The 14,780-nt window shown below is 46.6% G+C and overlaps 3 protein-coding genes across 7 annotated transcripts in view; 2 read left to right on the top strand and 1 right to left on the bottom strand.

The window, feature by feature from the left end:
- Window positions 1-125: 125 nt before the first annotated feature.
- Window positions 126-6,712, top strand: znf839 (zinc finger protein 839). 4 transcript variants are annotated; one of them, XM_050061288.1, is made up of 11 exons: window positions 126-1,047; window positions 1,587-1,670; window positions 1,758-2,723; window positions 3,139-3,276; window positions 3,439-3,555; window positions 3,676-3,768; window positions 3,953-4,099; window positions 4,213-4,317; window positions 4,469-4,556; window positions 4,654-4,771; window positions 5,058-6,712. In XM_050061288.1, the coding sequence occupies exons 1-11, from the start codon at window positions 142-144 to the stop codon at window positions 5,740-5,742; spliced, it is 3,447 nt and encodes a 1,148-aa protein (XP_049917245.1). In that variant the 5' UTR covers window positions 126-141; the 3' UTR covers window positions 5,743-6,712. The 4 variants fall into 4 exon arrangements, with proteins under 4 accessions (XP_049917245.1, XP_049917243.1, XP_049917242.1 ...); XM_050061286.1 differs by having other exon boundaries at window positions 126-792; window positions 826-1,047; window positions 1,587-2,723; XM_050061285.1 differs by having other exon boundaries at window positions 1,587-2,723.
- A 465-nt stretch (window positions 6,713-7,177) lies between these two features.
- On the bottom strand, window positions 7,178-10,877 carry cinp (cyclin-dependent kinase 2 interacting protein). 2 transcript variants are annotated; one of them, XM_050061290.1, is made up of 5 exons: window positions 10,795-10,877; window positions 9,637-9,814; window positions 9,403-9,550; window positions 9,053-9,182; window positions 7,178-8,325 (listed from the first exon to the last, which is right to left on the bottom strand). In XM_050061290.1, exons 1-5 carry the CDS (start codon window positions 10,799-10,801, stop codon window positions 8,123-8,125), a joined length of 666 nt encoding a protein of 221 aa, XP_049917247.1. In that variant the 5' UTR covers window positions 10,802-10,877; the 3' UTR covers window positions 7,178-8,122. The 2 variants fall into 2 exon arrangements, with proteins under 2 accessions (XP_049917247.1, XP_049917246.1); XM_050061289.1 differs by having other exon boundaries at window positions 9,637-9,892.
- Window positions 10,878-13,855: 2,978 nt separating this feature from the next.
- Window positions 13,856-14,780, top strand: part of LOC126400662 (uncharacterized) — a 5,514-nt gene continuing 4,589 nt past the window's right edge. The window contains exon 1 of the mRNA XM_050061547.1: window positions 13,856-14,713. Within this exon, the coding sequence (XP_049917504.1) occupies window positions 14,059-14,713 (655 nt within the window). The 5' untranslated portion in view covers window positions 13,856-14,058. The remainder of the gene's footprint in view (window positions 14,714-14,780) is intronic.

The following is a 14,780-nucleotide window of genomic DNA, read 5'->3' on the forward strand; positions in this document are numbered from 1 at the left end:
CCAGCGGAGCGTTTTATTCACCGGCACACACTGATTTTATAACAAATTATATATTTGGTGTTATCGATCGACGACCAGGTTGATTTGGACCACCGACTGGCCCCCACTCTGAGCTAAGCTAACAGTTAGCTCTCAGCCAAAATGGCGAACAACGAGGATGACAGCGGTTCGACCAGAACAATAACAGCCACGGAGCCGCCGGGGGCCGCGGCTCAGCCCCCCGCTGCTCAGTGCACCCAGCCCGGTGACAGTTTACCGTCAGCTTTCGCTGCTCAGATCACCCAACCCGGGGAGAATGTAATTGCAGCGGGCGCCAACCAGAGCAGTCAGCCCGGGGAGAGCTCACAGACAGGGTCCGGAGCTGAGACCAGTCAGTCCGGGGAGAGTTCACAGACAGAGTCCGGAGCTGAGGTCAGTCAGCCCGGGGAGAGTTTACAGACAGGGTCCGAGGCTCAGCTGGCGGACTTGTTGCAGAACTGCCCAGAAGAACAGAGCATCCTGGTGGGCACAGAGTTCACCGGGCTGGGCCCGGACCTGGTTAACACCACCATCATCTACGTGCAGCCGGACGGCAGCCTGGTGGAGGGCTCCGGACTGACGGCCGAGGAGCAGCAGGCTCTGCTGGAGCAGCTCACCAAGCAGCAGATCGTCCAGGTCTCAGACACCGAGGCCGCCCAGCTGCTCCAGCAGAGCCAGCTGGTCAAAACCATCCCGGTCCACAACACAGCCCTGGACCCAAGCCAGCTGCAGCAGGTCATCAACCAGGTCACCAAGTCCCAGCAGCAGGTCCACGTCCAGGTCCCCCAGCAGAGTCTGAAACAGCAGGTCCAGGTCCCCCAGCAGAGTCTGAAACAGCAGGTCCAGGTTCCCCAGCAGGGTCTGAAGCAGCAGGTCCAAGTCCCCCAGCAGAACCTGAAGCAGCAGGTCCAGGTCCCCCAGCAGAACTTAAAGACCACAGCTCAGAACAACGCCTCCCAGCAGCTGAAGAGTGTCGCCCAGCAGGTCGCCATGCAGACCGGAGGCTCGGTCCAGGTGATCCAGAAGAAGGTGAGTCAGATGTGGAGCCTTTTATTAGACCAGTTTGGTTCATGTGGACTGTAGTGGATTCACCATGTCCAGATGGGTCCAGACTGAATCCCCTACCTGGTTCTGTTTGTGTGTCTGGACTGAACTCCACTCACCTCTCTGCTGCCCTGCTCCGTCATCAGAACAGGACAAAACTTATCCATCAATTTTCACTGAAGTGGTGGTTCCCAACCTGAGGGTGGGGACCCCACAAGAGTTCAGGAGATGACAGGAGACCTGCTGGATAGAATAAGAACTGAGATCAAACAGCAGACACACAGTATGTAATGATGATGGAAACACTGACTTCAATGCTGCTGATTCATTTCATTATTGATTATTAATCTGCAGATTATTTAATCTCTTATTGTAAAATAATGCTAAAGTGTTTAGTAACTGTTCTGGAGCTTTCGGCTGAATCACATGATCTCTTTTGACCATGATATGTTCATCATGAAGCGTCTGTGTGTTTACAGGTTTTATCACTCCAAAGTTTTCATCTGTTCTTCTGTCCTTTTCAGTCGGAGCCCGTCAGGATCCAGATCCAGGTTCCCCCTAAACAGGAAGTGAAGTCTGCCCCCGCACCCCAGCAGAAGACTATAGCTGTCAGTCATCCGCAGGTGAAGCTGTCTTCCAATGGCAGTACCAGCAGTGCGCAGATCATTCACATCCAGCCTATGCTTGGTCAACAGGGTCAGCAGTTCATCCTGCAGCAGAGCCCGGGGGACCCCCCCATCCAGTTGTTGCTGCCGAGCCCCACTCCCGTCGTCGGATCTCTGCTCCCATTGGTCCACAAGCTCACAGGACAGACGACATCAGCAAGCACTGTCTCCAGTGCAGGTCAGAAATCAGCAATATCACCCATTAGAGTCCAGATCCCCTCCATGCCCAAGACCGCCCACATCAGAGTCCAGACCCCTTCTGTCACCAAGACCTTGCCCACCCCTGCTACTAAGACTGTTAACGTCCCACTAATTAAACCCCCTGCAAACGGCACAACAGCAGCCACAAATAAGAGTCCTGTTAAACCGCCTGCAGTCGTCGCAGCGGTCCCAGTACAGACTGCTTCACCTGCTGCTGCCCGAACTGCCTCAGTGGCTCTGGCCCCTGTGACCCCGCTCCCTACAGTCGCGCCCCCAGTAGTGAAGGACAAAGAAAGGGAGAAAGAGAAGAAGGTAAAGAGGAGGGAGAAAAAGGCAGCGAAGGTCCAGACCAGATCCGGTCGAGTCTCCAGACCACCGAAGTATAAAGCCAAAGACTACAAGTTCATAAAGACAGAGGACCTGGCCGACAGCCACCAGTCTGACTCTGACGACTACTCTGACATGAGTGTAGAGGAGGAGGGGGAGGAGGGCGGGAGGAAGGATGGCGCAGCCCCTGGTGCCTCCCCCTCCCTCACCTACAGCCACAAGTCCCGGTCCCACCGCTGCCAGACTTGCGACAAGGCCTACATCGGTCCTGGTGGCCTAAATCGGCATTACAAACTGAACCCGACTCATGGAGAGCCCGATCCGCCCAGTAATGAACCACGCCCACTCAGAGACAATGACCAATCACAGGAGACAACAACAGGAGGTGTTAGAGATGAGGAGGAGGAGGAGGAGGAGGAGGAGGAGAAGAAGAAAGAGGACAAACCTGCTGCCACAGCAACAAACAGAGTAAGAGACCGATTCACCAATCAGAGCTCAGATTACTGGGGAGGATGATATTTCTGTTTCCTGTGTGGTTAACCGACTGGTTAATTAGTCTGCTTATTACTAACCAGTTTATCGCTGTGTGGTTAAAAGACTAGTTAATAAGTCTGCTTTGTAACTAACCACTTTATAATTCAGTGGTTAACTGACTGGTTAATGAGTCTGCTTTATTACTAACCAGTTCATCGCTGAGTGCTTAACTGGCTAATTAGTCTGCTCTATGACTTGTCAGTTTGTGATTAACCGACTGGTTAATGAGTCTGCTTTACAACTAACCAGTTTAGCACTGGTAACTGGCTATCAGATTATCAAATGAGTAGTTTACTCCTGTCTGTCTGACTAATCAATAAGCTAACTAGTTTACTTACCGTGTCTTCAGGTGGAGGGCGGTCCAGCAGCTGCTGTAGGACTTAGGGGCCTTCATCACAGAGGCCCCGGCCGGCCCCGAGGACGAGGACGAGGCAGAGGCAGGGGGCGTGGACGGGGACGGGGAAGATCACTGGGGCCGCCACCCAAGGTCAATTCAGTTCATACTGGTTCATTTTTACTGAACAAATTTAACTACTTGCAGTCCAGCACATCACACATGTAGAGTCCATCATAACCTCCACCTGCTGCTCTTCGTCATGACATTAACTCAGGTAAATAATCATCTCATTTGTTTGGTTTATTCACTCAGGTGACGGTGGGCCTTGTCAGTAGGCGGGGCCGTCGCGGCAGACCTCCAAAGCTCTCCTCCGTCACCATGGTAACAGCGGAGCAACAGGTGGAGAGGAGACGAGACCGACTGCAGGAGGTGAGCAGGAGGAAGTGGAGGCTTTCACAGTAAAGTTTTTCTTTTGAGACACGATGTAATGACCGTAATGAAGACAGACAGATGTGTCGTTGTGTTTCCATGACAACCATGTGTTGACAGCTGGTGGAGCAGTGCGAGGATGAGGAGCTGATGGACATTGTTCTTCCTCGTTTGACCAAAGTGTTGAGTCTTTGGGAGCTGCTCCTGGCAAAGGTACGCACAGTGTATGAATATATACACAAATACATTCTGTATGTGTGGACGTCCGTAGCTGCGGCCTGACCGTGACTCAGTCCTCTGGTCAGGTCTCTGCTACTCTACTATTTACCTCTCAGGTGTTTTCCGTCTCTGGTATTACTGAGAAAATAATCTGTCTTGTGTCCTCTGGCTGTTGCAGGTGGAGGGTGGCGGTCCAGCTCGGACTCGGTTTCCAGACATTTACTGTGAGTTTGAGTCCCTTCAGGCGCAGGTGAGACAGGCTGCTCAGGAATACATTGTCAGCCCGCAGAGTGGAGCCATGCCCCTGGAGGTCAGGAACATCGAGGTGAGAAGTTCTACTGTGTTCTACTCTGGAGGTCAGAGACAATCTGCTGTGGGTTGTATGCAGCAGTGTACAGGCTGCCGGGCCTGTGTGATGTACTGTACTGTGTGTTTCAGGTTGCCAGGTCTCTGGGGATCCTGGATGAACTGAACAGGATGAAAGTGGTTCCTGGAGCATCTCCCAGCTCCAGTCTGACTAATAAGAACGTCCGATACATGGAGGTAAACACACTGACAGCACAGTGAGGTTAAAGAGCAGGAGTACCTTTAAACATCAGAGACCAGGGGCTTGTCTTAGAAAGCAGGTTTAACAAACTCTGACATGGAAAACTAGAACAGCTGGTCAGTCACTTAAATAAACTCTGTTTCCCAGAATTCCAAGATGCTGCCGCCTTCAAAGAGATTCAAGATGGAAAACAGCGTTCCAGTTCACCAGAATGGCATCGAGACGCCCAGAGCAGGTACTACACCCTACTACATCTGTACTACACTAGACTACATGTGTCCTGTTTGATGTGTGTGTTGATAAACATTTTGAACTGATTTCTTGTCTCCCAGTTGGGACAGCAGTGACCTCTGTGACCTCCAATCTGAAGCCCTGCTCAGTTTCTGTCTCTCCTCTGATGATTCCAGCTGCAAGCAAACAGCTGACCACCACTGCTGACTCCACCTCCAGGTGAGCTGGCCCCGCCCCTGTCCTCTGAGTGTAGTACAAAAGAACAGGTGATATCAAGGGATGCATAGTTAAAGCTGTTAGCTGTCAGTCAGACACTAAAATACGCTGATGCCACATTGACCGTGTCAGGAAGTGCACCAGGCTAAAGCCAATTTTTGTAGTAACCAACCAGTGAAATACAACTTCCTGGTCTGTCATGTGATGCCACTGGGCGTGTGTAGTATCAGTATCACATCACAGCTGATCTGATCTACTTAGGTCTGAATGTGTTTCTCTGGTCCCTCAGCTCCTCTGGCTCCACCTCTGCTAAGATGCCCTCCACTCAGGCTCCACCAGCTGTCACGCCCACGCCCATGGAGGTGAGCCCAGGTGAGGACCAGTCGATGGGGCCTCTAAAGAACGACGCCCAGGTGGAGCCTCTGAAGATGGTCCCCCAGTTGACACCTCTGAAAACCGACACCCAGGTGGAGCCACTGAAGTCTGACGCCCAGGTAGAGCCTCTGTCGGCCAGCCAGGACCAGGTCCTGAGCACCAGTGACATCACAGCCCAGATGAAGGTGCTGGAGAAAGCTCTGGATTCAAGCTCCAAAACCACCGTAGATTCAAAGACACCTGAGTCCAGCTCCACCCAGACCCCTGAGTCCAGCTCCACCCAGACCCCTGAGTCCAGCTCCACCCAGACACCTGAGTCCAGTTCAGTCCAGACTCCGGCTTCCTCTTCGCTCCAGCAGAAAGAGTCAGGCTCAGCGGATCCCTGCGAGCCCAAAGAGCTCCAGGAGGGTCAGGAAATTTACATCCAGACCGAGGGGCTGACAGTCCAGCTGGCAGAGCCTGGTTTAGACCGGATTGTGATTGTGAACGGTCCAGACGGGACCACCATGCACATCCAGACCCCAGAGGGTGTCCCCCTGGAGGCAGTTCAGGCCCTGCTGGGCATCGAGGCTTCCGATGGAGCCAAAGCTCCTCAGTGAACCCTGAACAGAACCTTATCACATCACACTGACAGTGTACAGATTAGAACTGTGAGGGGGCTCTAACAGATCTTCAGACTGCTGGTTTGTGGTTTCAGGTGTGTCAGTTGAACTGTTCCGTTAATGTCACACCTGGATCGTTTCAGTTGGACTCGTTCTACCTTCAGACCGAACACAAGTTGAAGATCTTCCAAAAGACACCAGAAGTTTTTCTCCGAGATCGTCCAAACTCTGTTCAGCTGCCGTCTGTAGTCGACTTTCTCATTATCTAGTTCTCTTGATAAATTTTATTTTGTGGTGCTCATGTCTAAAATTCAAAGACTGTTACATTGAGAGAAATATATCAAACACTATCTGATGAACAGGAAAGAACACATTCAACTCATCGACAATGAACTGTCTGATACCTACAGATAACCTGATCGATAAATCCTGACCTCAGGCCAACGGATTTAACATCTAAATATGAGCAACATTATTTATCAAGATGATGAGATAATTGGTTTGTGACTACGTAGTGTTCTCTCTGGGCTCCTATACTCTCAGTTCAGCTCGGTCTTCGATTGGTTCGTTCATTTCCCACCTGTGATGATGTCAGCAGCGGCTGTTTTTTAAGGAATCTGGAGAGATTGTAAATTTGTAAACTTGTTTTTTCTTTTTCAGTGTTTCCATATTTGAACTTGTTCATTTCAGGATAGAAAGTGATTAGTTTGCTGTTTATATGTAGATAAATACGAAAACAAAGTTTAAAAAAAAAGTTGCACTATTTTATTACTTTTTATAAAACTTCACAGCGAAAACATTTTCCAAACGTAAACTAAACGTTTGTACTCGTTTGGAGAATGGACATGAGGACGGACTGAAAACAGTTTGGAGGAAAATAAACTTTGCTCATTTGTCATGTTGGTCGTTCGAGTGCTGAATGAATTAAACGCATTTCATGTTCCTCCAATAAACTGATGTGAACTCTGAGCTCTGTTTCATGATTTCACAGACGACTCCTCGCGTCAGATTTCTAACAGTCTTCAGTTTTGTTTTTTGTTTGTTCCTGCAGATTAAAAAAACTCTGAATGCGTCACACAGAATATCTGTACAATTAACAGTTTCAAGGTGGACACCCAAGATTAGTGTCACCAATTCAGATTATGACCAACTGTCTCTCTTTCTAAAGGCCTTTACTGAGTCCGTTTTTTTCAAATGAGTTTTTCTAATCCGTCATCCGAAAAAAATCATTACGCATAGAAACCTTGCACACCGATTCCGATGCGTTTTATTGTTCTACTATTGTGCGCCCCGTTCTTCTGTCTTAGCTCGCACCGCCACATTTTCTTCACTGATTCTTGGTCAAACAACTCTAAAGGCTTTGATGGATGCGAAAAACGCAGAAAATTGAATCTGTTCCTAATTTTAAAAAGAGACTAAAGTTTTGGACTAATAATGTGAGATTGTTATTTATTTTTAGCCATGAGACAGTTTTCGATGAAAAAACAAACTAAGCGTGCAAAGGCCTTCATCGGTTCAATCTTGAAACCAAGTGAACGTTTGTGCCAAATTTGAAGAAATTTACTCAAGGGTTTTTTAGATATCACGTTCACGAGAATGAGATGAATGCAAGGTCACAGTGACCCTGACCTTTGATCACCAAATTCTAATCAGTTCCATGCTGTGTCCATGTGAACGTTTTCTCTAAAGAATTCAAGGCATTTTTGACATATTGCCCTTACATGAATGAGACAGATGAGGTCACAGTGACTTTGACCTTTGAACTATGACCACCAACATATCAATTAATTCATCATTGAATCCAAGTGGATGTTCGTGCCAAAGCTGAGGAAATTTCCCAAAGGCATTTCTGAGATAGCACGTTTACAGGAATGGGACAGACATGCATACAGTTAGATGGAAGGACAACCTGAAGACATAATGTCTCCAGTCCGACCTTGGCTATCGCCAGAGAGGAGTTGCATTGTGGGACTTTATGAATTACGTACATGTTACCTCCCATTGCTTTTGCATTACTTTGCATTAGGCTTTGTATTCCATCACTACATGTTCTTTATTAATTTGCGACATATCCTGGAAATACTTCTAGGTTGCTCTGCGTCCTGTTTGTAAGGATATTTTGAACTCTCACAGAGATGTATTTGTATTTCCACTTCAGTGTATATTACAACAGTACTAGTGTTACTGTTTGTAACTGAAGACAAAGTCAGGCCTCAGAGACCTGAGCTGCTCAGGAACAGACCTGAAGAGCACTGACAGACGCTCTGCTCATATGTCCAACATCATCCATCATGTTACAGTCCATCAGCGGATCCTGAGTTCACCTGCAGCCTCAGGAAGTACAGCCAACTTCTGCTCGTGTTTCAGTCTGATGACATCAGAGGGGGCGGTGCCCAGTCTCCAGAAGCAGAGCCTCCAGGGTCAGTCTGGCCTGGGGGGGGATGAAGGGCTGGTGCAGCCAGCAGGACAGATAGACCATGCAGAGGTCAGAGGTCGCAGTGTGGGCGAGTTCCTGCAGGATTGTCTGCTTCAACTTCAGCTCCTGACTGAAGGAGTCCAACAGGACACGAGACGACTCGTCTGAAACAGGAAGACAAGAAAATCAGACACCAGAGCACTCGTCAGAAACGTGAAAACAGAAACAGACACAGGACAACTCGTCTGAAACATGAAGACAGAAACATCAGACACAAGATGACTCGTCTGAAACATGAAGACAGAAACATCAGACACCAGAGGACTTGTCGGAAACATGAAAACAGAAACAGACACGAGACGACTTGTCTGAAACATGAAGACAGAAACAGACACAATACAACTCGTCTGACACATGAAAGCAAAAACAGACACGAGACGACTCGTCTGACACATGAAGACAGAAACAGACAAGAGATGACTCGTCTGAAACATGAAGACAGAAACAGACATGAGACGACTCGTCTGAAACATGAAGACAGAAACAGACACGAGATGACTCATCTGAAACATGAAGACAGAAACATCTGACACCAGACGAGTCGNTGAAGACAGAAACATCAGACACCAGAGGACTTGTCGGAAACATGAAGACAGAAACAGACACGAGATGACTCATCTGAAACATGAAGACAGAAACAGACACAATGACTCATCTGAAACATGAAGACAGAAACAGACACAAGACGACTCATCTGAAACATGAAGACAGAAACATCTGACACCAGACGAGTCGTCTGAAACGTGACATCTGCTGATGTCACCTGGTCATAGTGAGCCGGTGACTCTGCTGACATCACACAGGTGAACTGAAGTGAAGAGATGAACTCACTGAAGTCTTTGGTGTTCCAGCTGTGAAACAGAGGAAGTTTTCTTCCTTCAAGTCCGAACTGAAACTCCTCCAGATCCTGAACACCTTGCTGTGATGTCATCAGACGCTCCATCTTTGTCACCACGATGGCCTGACAGGAAGAACACAGACACTGATTAACATGGACGATAAAGAAGACCGCTATTAAATGTCAGGTTTGTCTGTTCTGAGGAGGAGAAGAGGACCCACTCCCTATTTAGATATAAACAGCTGACAAAGACAAAGAGATTCTTATTTTCAGGTAATTATAAACATATTAAAACACAGTTATGAGTATTATAAATCATTTCTGTCTATAAATAAAGCATCACCATTTTGTCAATGATGTCCTGCAGCTTGCAGCATTCGTCCTGCAGCTCTGTAGCTCCTCCTGTCTGCTGCAACAAAGCTGATGAAGCTGATGAAGCTGATGAAGCTGATGAGGACTCGTCCACCAGCAGCAGCTGATCGCTCTGAGAACTGAAGGAGAGAAAAGTGTTTAAACTACCTCCACTTTATAAATATAAACTAAACTAATATGACTTATTAAACCTACTTAAACTCACCGTGTCAGTCTGATGTCGACGATGTTTCCTGCCACCTTGAATCCTTCGTCGTTGAGTTTTTCCCACCTCAGCATCAGGTTGTGCCAGTCAGCTGCGTTGTCTTTAATTTTCCGGGCACTTCCTGTGACAGCAGAGCACTTCCTGTTTGCTGGGGTCACTGGTATGTCACCTGACTGGCCTGGGAGGCAGGACGGGAGACATATAGACATGAACATCATGTTTTCTCGTCATGACAAATGAGTTGAAAGTTTAAAATCTGTGAAACAAAAAAAATCAGCATTTAGAGTGTTTATGAAATTACATGAATCTTTCCAGAATTTATGACTAAATTCAAATCTTATTTCAGGCATCTAACCAAAAACCCACTGACTCTGAGACGAGGAAACCGGGAGTGTCAAAATGCTAACTCATTTCTTTTTAGGACTCCATCATGGCACATGCTACATTAGAAAATCTGTAGTCACCAACTCTTGAAAAAATGTTGGTCTTGACTTTCTGGACTTCTCCACCTTGAATAATGTATTTAAGATGAACTGGTTACAGCAGTGTGATGTCATCATGTCAATATGGACCAAAATCTCTGAGGAATGTTTCCAGCACCTTGATGACACCAAGAATTAAAGAGGGGTCCAACCTGGTACTAGCAAGGTGTACCTAATAAAGTGGCCGGTGAGTGTATGAAGTTTTCCTCCTCTGAGCAGTATGGTTTTCTTGTCTTCTTCTCTTCTGCCATTTTTTCCTCTATCTAACTATGAGACAGCTTTGTGAGATGATAACAAGCAAACAAACAAACTTTTACCACTGTGATTCTGTGCAACCATGTAAGTACCTCAGCTAAGGGGAAATTAAGCCTTAAGTGTCATACTTAAGGAATAAGGTGTTTTGTGCAACTGGTCCCATGTCACACATGAAAATATGACAGTTTTAATGGTACTACATTATTTAGAGTGTCTTTGGTTTCACAAATCATTCGTCTCATCACTGAGGAGTCTGGAGCATCTCCTCCAGTTTCCATATCATATACATCAGCTGATCAGCTGACTGACACGGAGCCTCGTGCAGGTTTCATCTTCAGCTACAGATATAAACCTACAGGTGTATTGATCCGTCACAGAGCTGTGGATCGATGATGTGATCATTCTGCAGATATTCACTCACCTTCCATCTGATCAATAAATCCTCGCGTGGAGCATCAAGTTCACACTTTCTTCTTCTTCCTGCTGCTCTTCTTCTTCTGTGGTGGCTCTCCTCCTCACCTCAGAAGCGAGTCAGCGCCCCCTGCTGACCTGTCACCTCCTCTTTCTCATGATTTAGGGACTGTTCTTTACTCTCACTTTACTTACTGTGCTTCCTCTCCTGCTCTGAGGACATTTATCACAAGTTGGTGACATGTTTAGATATATGTTGTGTATTTTGCCTTGGAGTAGTGGACGCTATGTAGTGTTTTAAATTGTACTAGTGTCTGGTTTTGTTTGAGCATTTGTGTATTTGTTCGAGACTTTCTTCCCAAATGTCATCTGGTATTTGATTTGTCTTTTTCCCAACTGGCTTTGCAACTTTCAGAAGATGGAGAGACTAGTGATAGCAGGGTGTCATATAGGTAGGAGATGGAGTTATCTCGGTTTGGTGACGTTTTAAGACAGCGGTCTATTCATTGTCTCCAAATTTAAAATCCTATTAGATGTTTTCGATCTCTGATCTGTAAGTGCCTGAAAACATTTGTTTGGAGGATTGAATTTATTTTGCAGCCGTGCAAAGGTGCTGCTCCTGCTGCTTCTTCACATTTTCCCCAGACATTTGTCCCTGTCTCTCTGCTCCTTCTGCTTCTCTCTGCACTCTGCCTTCAGGAGCTCCTGGTTTTTGCTGAGGCATTCTGACTTCGCTAATCAGGTTGAGTCCACCTCAGATGTTTACTTAAGCAGCACCTGTGAGTTCTGCACATGGCACACCTGACACGTGTCAAGTGGACCGCACCATTTCACAATACCTGCGGGGGGAAATGTGTTCTCATTATAAAATTACATTTACTTATCATGTAACTACAAATAACCTGTATCATCAGTGATATAAATCAGTTTGTTGTACTTGATCCAATTTAAGGGTCAACCATAGACCTTTTTATGGGCCCTCCCTTGACCTATGGCTGGGGTCATCTGTCCCCTTTGACCCCCTCTGACAGCGGGCCTCCTCTCACCTCAGAAACAATTTGAGCTCAGTGCTTCAACAAGAACTCTTAACCCTTTCATACACAGTGTTCACTGCAGTCAGCAGCTGTTTAAAAGCCATTTTCTTGTGTATCCATGGGGTTTTGATGCTACAGCTGCATTTAAGTCACTATAGTGGACGCTAGTGCGTCATGCCACACACTGCCACCCACTGGCCAGGTGTTGTCAGTGCAGCACAAATCTCTCAAAACCAAGATGGCCGACGTACTGCAAAAGATGTTGTGCAGCTCGCCAATCCTTCTATAATAGGAGACCCAGGTGGGTAAAAAACAACAACTAAGGAGCAATACTGTTGCTAAATTTTCAAAATATTAATTTTATGTTGTGAGGAAATTACTATTATCATCTGTCCACGAACTGGACATCACGCATCGCTGGCTATATTTCAGCTACAGTTAATACCATTACTGCAACTTTGTTCTTCTTGAAAATACTTAATTTGCAGTGACTTTCTTGGCTGTAAATCAATTGATTAGATTATTAGAATGTAATGTACAGTTTTTGTAACAGAAACTATATTTTGACAGTGGGGAGAAAAAATGAACTTCAGGCACTTCAGCGTGGAGCAGGATGCATTTGAATTGAGTTAAAAAAGCCTTTATTTCAAAACATAGCTGCTTACATTAAAACACCAACCGGTTTCAACCCAAAGGTCAAGGTCAAGCAAACATTTTATCAGCTTGGTAGGGGGTGTCACCCAATTTTGATTAATGAGTGAGCAGAGGTGAGTGAGAAGCCATTTTGCACACGCCTTTACAGGTGTTTAAAAAATTCCTGTACTATAATGAATAGGTACAGGAGGGAGAAATAGAAAAAGAGGGGAGTCAGGTGAAAAGTTCAGCGCCTTTGCATGGTACAATATATGAACATATTAAAATATATGGACACGCTAGTTAAGTTAAATGTCCACCAGAGTGAACATGTGGAAAAACTGATGGAAAAATGCATATTAAAAAAAAATGAACTTCATAATTTATTTTTTTATGCCTAAAGAGGAATAAAACAATCTTGACCGAGGTCTTAATATTAATAATATACTAATAAACTTTATTTATATAGCACCTTTCAAAATACAGCGACAAAGTGCTGTACAATAAAACTAAACACAATAAAAACACAAGAACAATAAAACAAATAACATGTCGTAAAATGTCATCCAGTAAAAGATAAAATAAGGAAGGCCAAAACTAAAATCAAGATAATAAATGGGGAATAACATCACTAAACAGACAGCACAGATAAAGTCAGCATATGCTTTCTGATAGAAGTACGTTTTTAGGAGAGACTTAAACGAAGACAGTGACTCAGACAGTCTGATGTCCTCGGGCAGGTCGTTCCAGAGCCTCGGGGCCCTGGTGGCAAAAGCTGTGTCCCCTTTGGTCCTCAGTCTGGACTCTGGGACAAGCAGAAGACCTCTTCCCTGAGGATCTCAGACTATGTAAAAGTTCACAAGGGACTTACAGGTCTGAAATGTAATCTGGAGCCACGAAGAGCCTTAAAAATTATTAATAAGATTTTAAAGTTGATCCTACAACAAACAGGGAGCCAGTGTAAAGAGGCTAAAACTGGAGTGATGCCTGAAAGGGTTAATTTAGTGGTATGTTGAGCTCAGTGCTTTGACAGTGTTGTGCTCTGTAATACCTCCGCTGTTGTATCAGTGACAGATGATTGCTGCCTGTTTATTCCCTGACAGGCTGAGGGTCATTCATTAAACTGCCATTGTGTAATTTACTGACAGTGACGTCAGAACACTGATGGGACGTTTTATTGAGAAGAGTTCTCACTCTGTTTCATATTTCAGTCACAGTTTATTTGACGTCATCGTGTGTGTGTCATGTCTTCATGTGATTCATGTTTGTGTTTTATGTTAACACACACAGACTGAGGTGATAAAGTGTGTCTGTGCTGCAGCATCTTGAACGTGAATCCTGAGCTCAGCAGAAACAGTCAGAGTGAGACCTCCCACTGTCACACACACACTCTGTGCTCACTGACGCAGCAGGAAGCAGCAGCAGAAGAAGAGACGAGGAAAGAGTCACCGTTCCTCTGGTCCACGATCACACAGCAGCAGTAATCTATAACAGTCACGTGTTAGTGTGTTGTTGGTGTGATGATGTCACCGCTGCAGGTGTTCAGACATTAGTGATAGAGTCAGACTTCTGTATCTGTGACAGCGTGTCGTTGGTGTGAGGTCGTGATGATGTCGGTGCTGCAGCTTCCTGCCGAGCTGTGGCTGCAGGTGTTCAGCTTCCTGTCCTGGAGAGACAAACTGAGCATACGCTGCACCTGCTCACACTTCAAACACCTGCTGGATAAGTCCCGCCCCCTGTGGCGAGGCTTCACCGTGGTACTGCGACAGTTCTCCAGATACAACCGGCCGTTCTGGCGCAGCCTGGCTCAGAGGCATGTGGATAGCGTGTCGGTGCGTTCGGGTAAGAGGAAACACCTGAAGCAGCTCGCCACCTGGCTTCCTGCTCTCGAGGCGTTGCGGTTGGACGACTGGCAGGAAGGCGGCGTCGACGACCTGAAACTGTTCCACCGGCTGCAGTATCTGTCCGTCACTTCCTGTTCCATGCCACTGAAGAGCATGGACTTCCTGTTTCCTCTCAGTCATCACCTGTTGCAGCTCAGACTGTGTAACGTGCAGCTCACCTGTAACGCCTCTCACCTGTTGACCGCCATCAGTCAGCTGACTCGTCTCACCTCGCTGCAGCTTCACCATGACGGCAGTCTGAGAGTCCCGAAGCCCAGCAGCGTCCTGACTCACCTGACCGAGCTCAAACACCTGTCCTGGACCATGATCACATACAAGATGCTGTCACATGACTTCTTCAGCCCCGCCCACCTCACAGGTAAAACACACACACACACACACACACACACACACACACACACACAGGTAAACACACACAAACATAG

The sequence above is a fragment of the Epinephelus moara genome, chromosome 14 (assembly GCF_006386435.1).
Source record: "Epinephelus moara isolate mb chromosome 14, YSFRI_EMoa_1.0, whole genome shotgun sequence".
Lineage (NCBI taxonomy): Eukaryota > Metazoa > Chordata > Actinopteri > Perciformes > Serranidae > Epinephelus > Epinephelus moara.

Bases quoted from the DNA above. Each gene is read 5' to 3' on its own strand.
- znf839 (XM_050061285.1), top strand. From the start codon at position 142: ATGGCGAACAACGAGGATGACAGCGGTTCGACCAGAACAATAACAGCC. The intron at 3,556-3,675 runs GTGAGCAGGAGG...ATGTGTTGACAG, and splicing joins GACGAGACCGACTGCAGGAG to CTGGTGGAGCAGTGCGAGGA. The intron at 4,557-4,653 runs GTACTACACCCT...CTTGTCTCCCAG, and splicing joins CATCGAGACGCCCAGAGCAG to TTGGGACAGCAGTGACCTCT.
- cinp (XM_050061289.1), bottom strand. From the start codon at position 9,854: ATGATGTTCATGTCTATATGTCTCCCGTCCTGCCTCCCAGGCCAGTCA. The intron at 9,183-9,402 runs GTGATGCTTTAT...TCTTCCTGTCAG, and splicing joins AGGACATCATTGACAAAATG to GCCATCGTGGTGACAAAGAT. The intron at 8,326-9,052 runs GTGAGTTCATCT...TTCCTGTTTCAG, and splicing joins CTGGAACACCAAAGACTTCA to ACGAGTCGTCTCGTGTCCTG.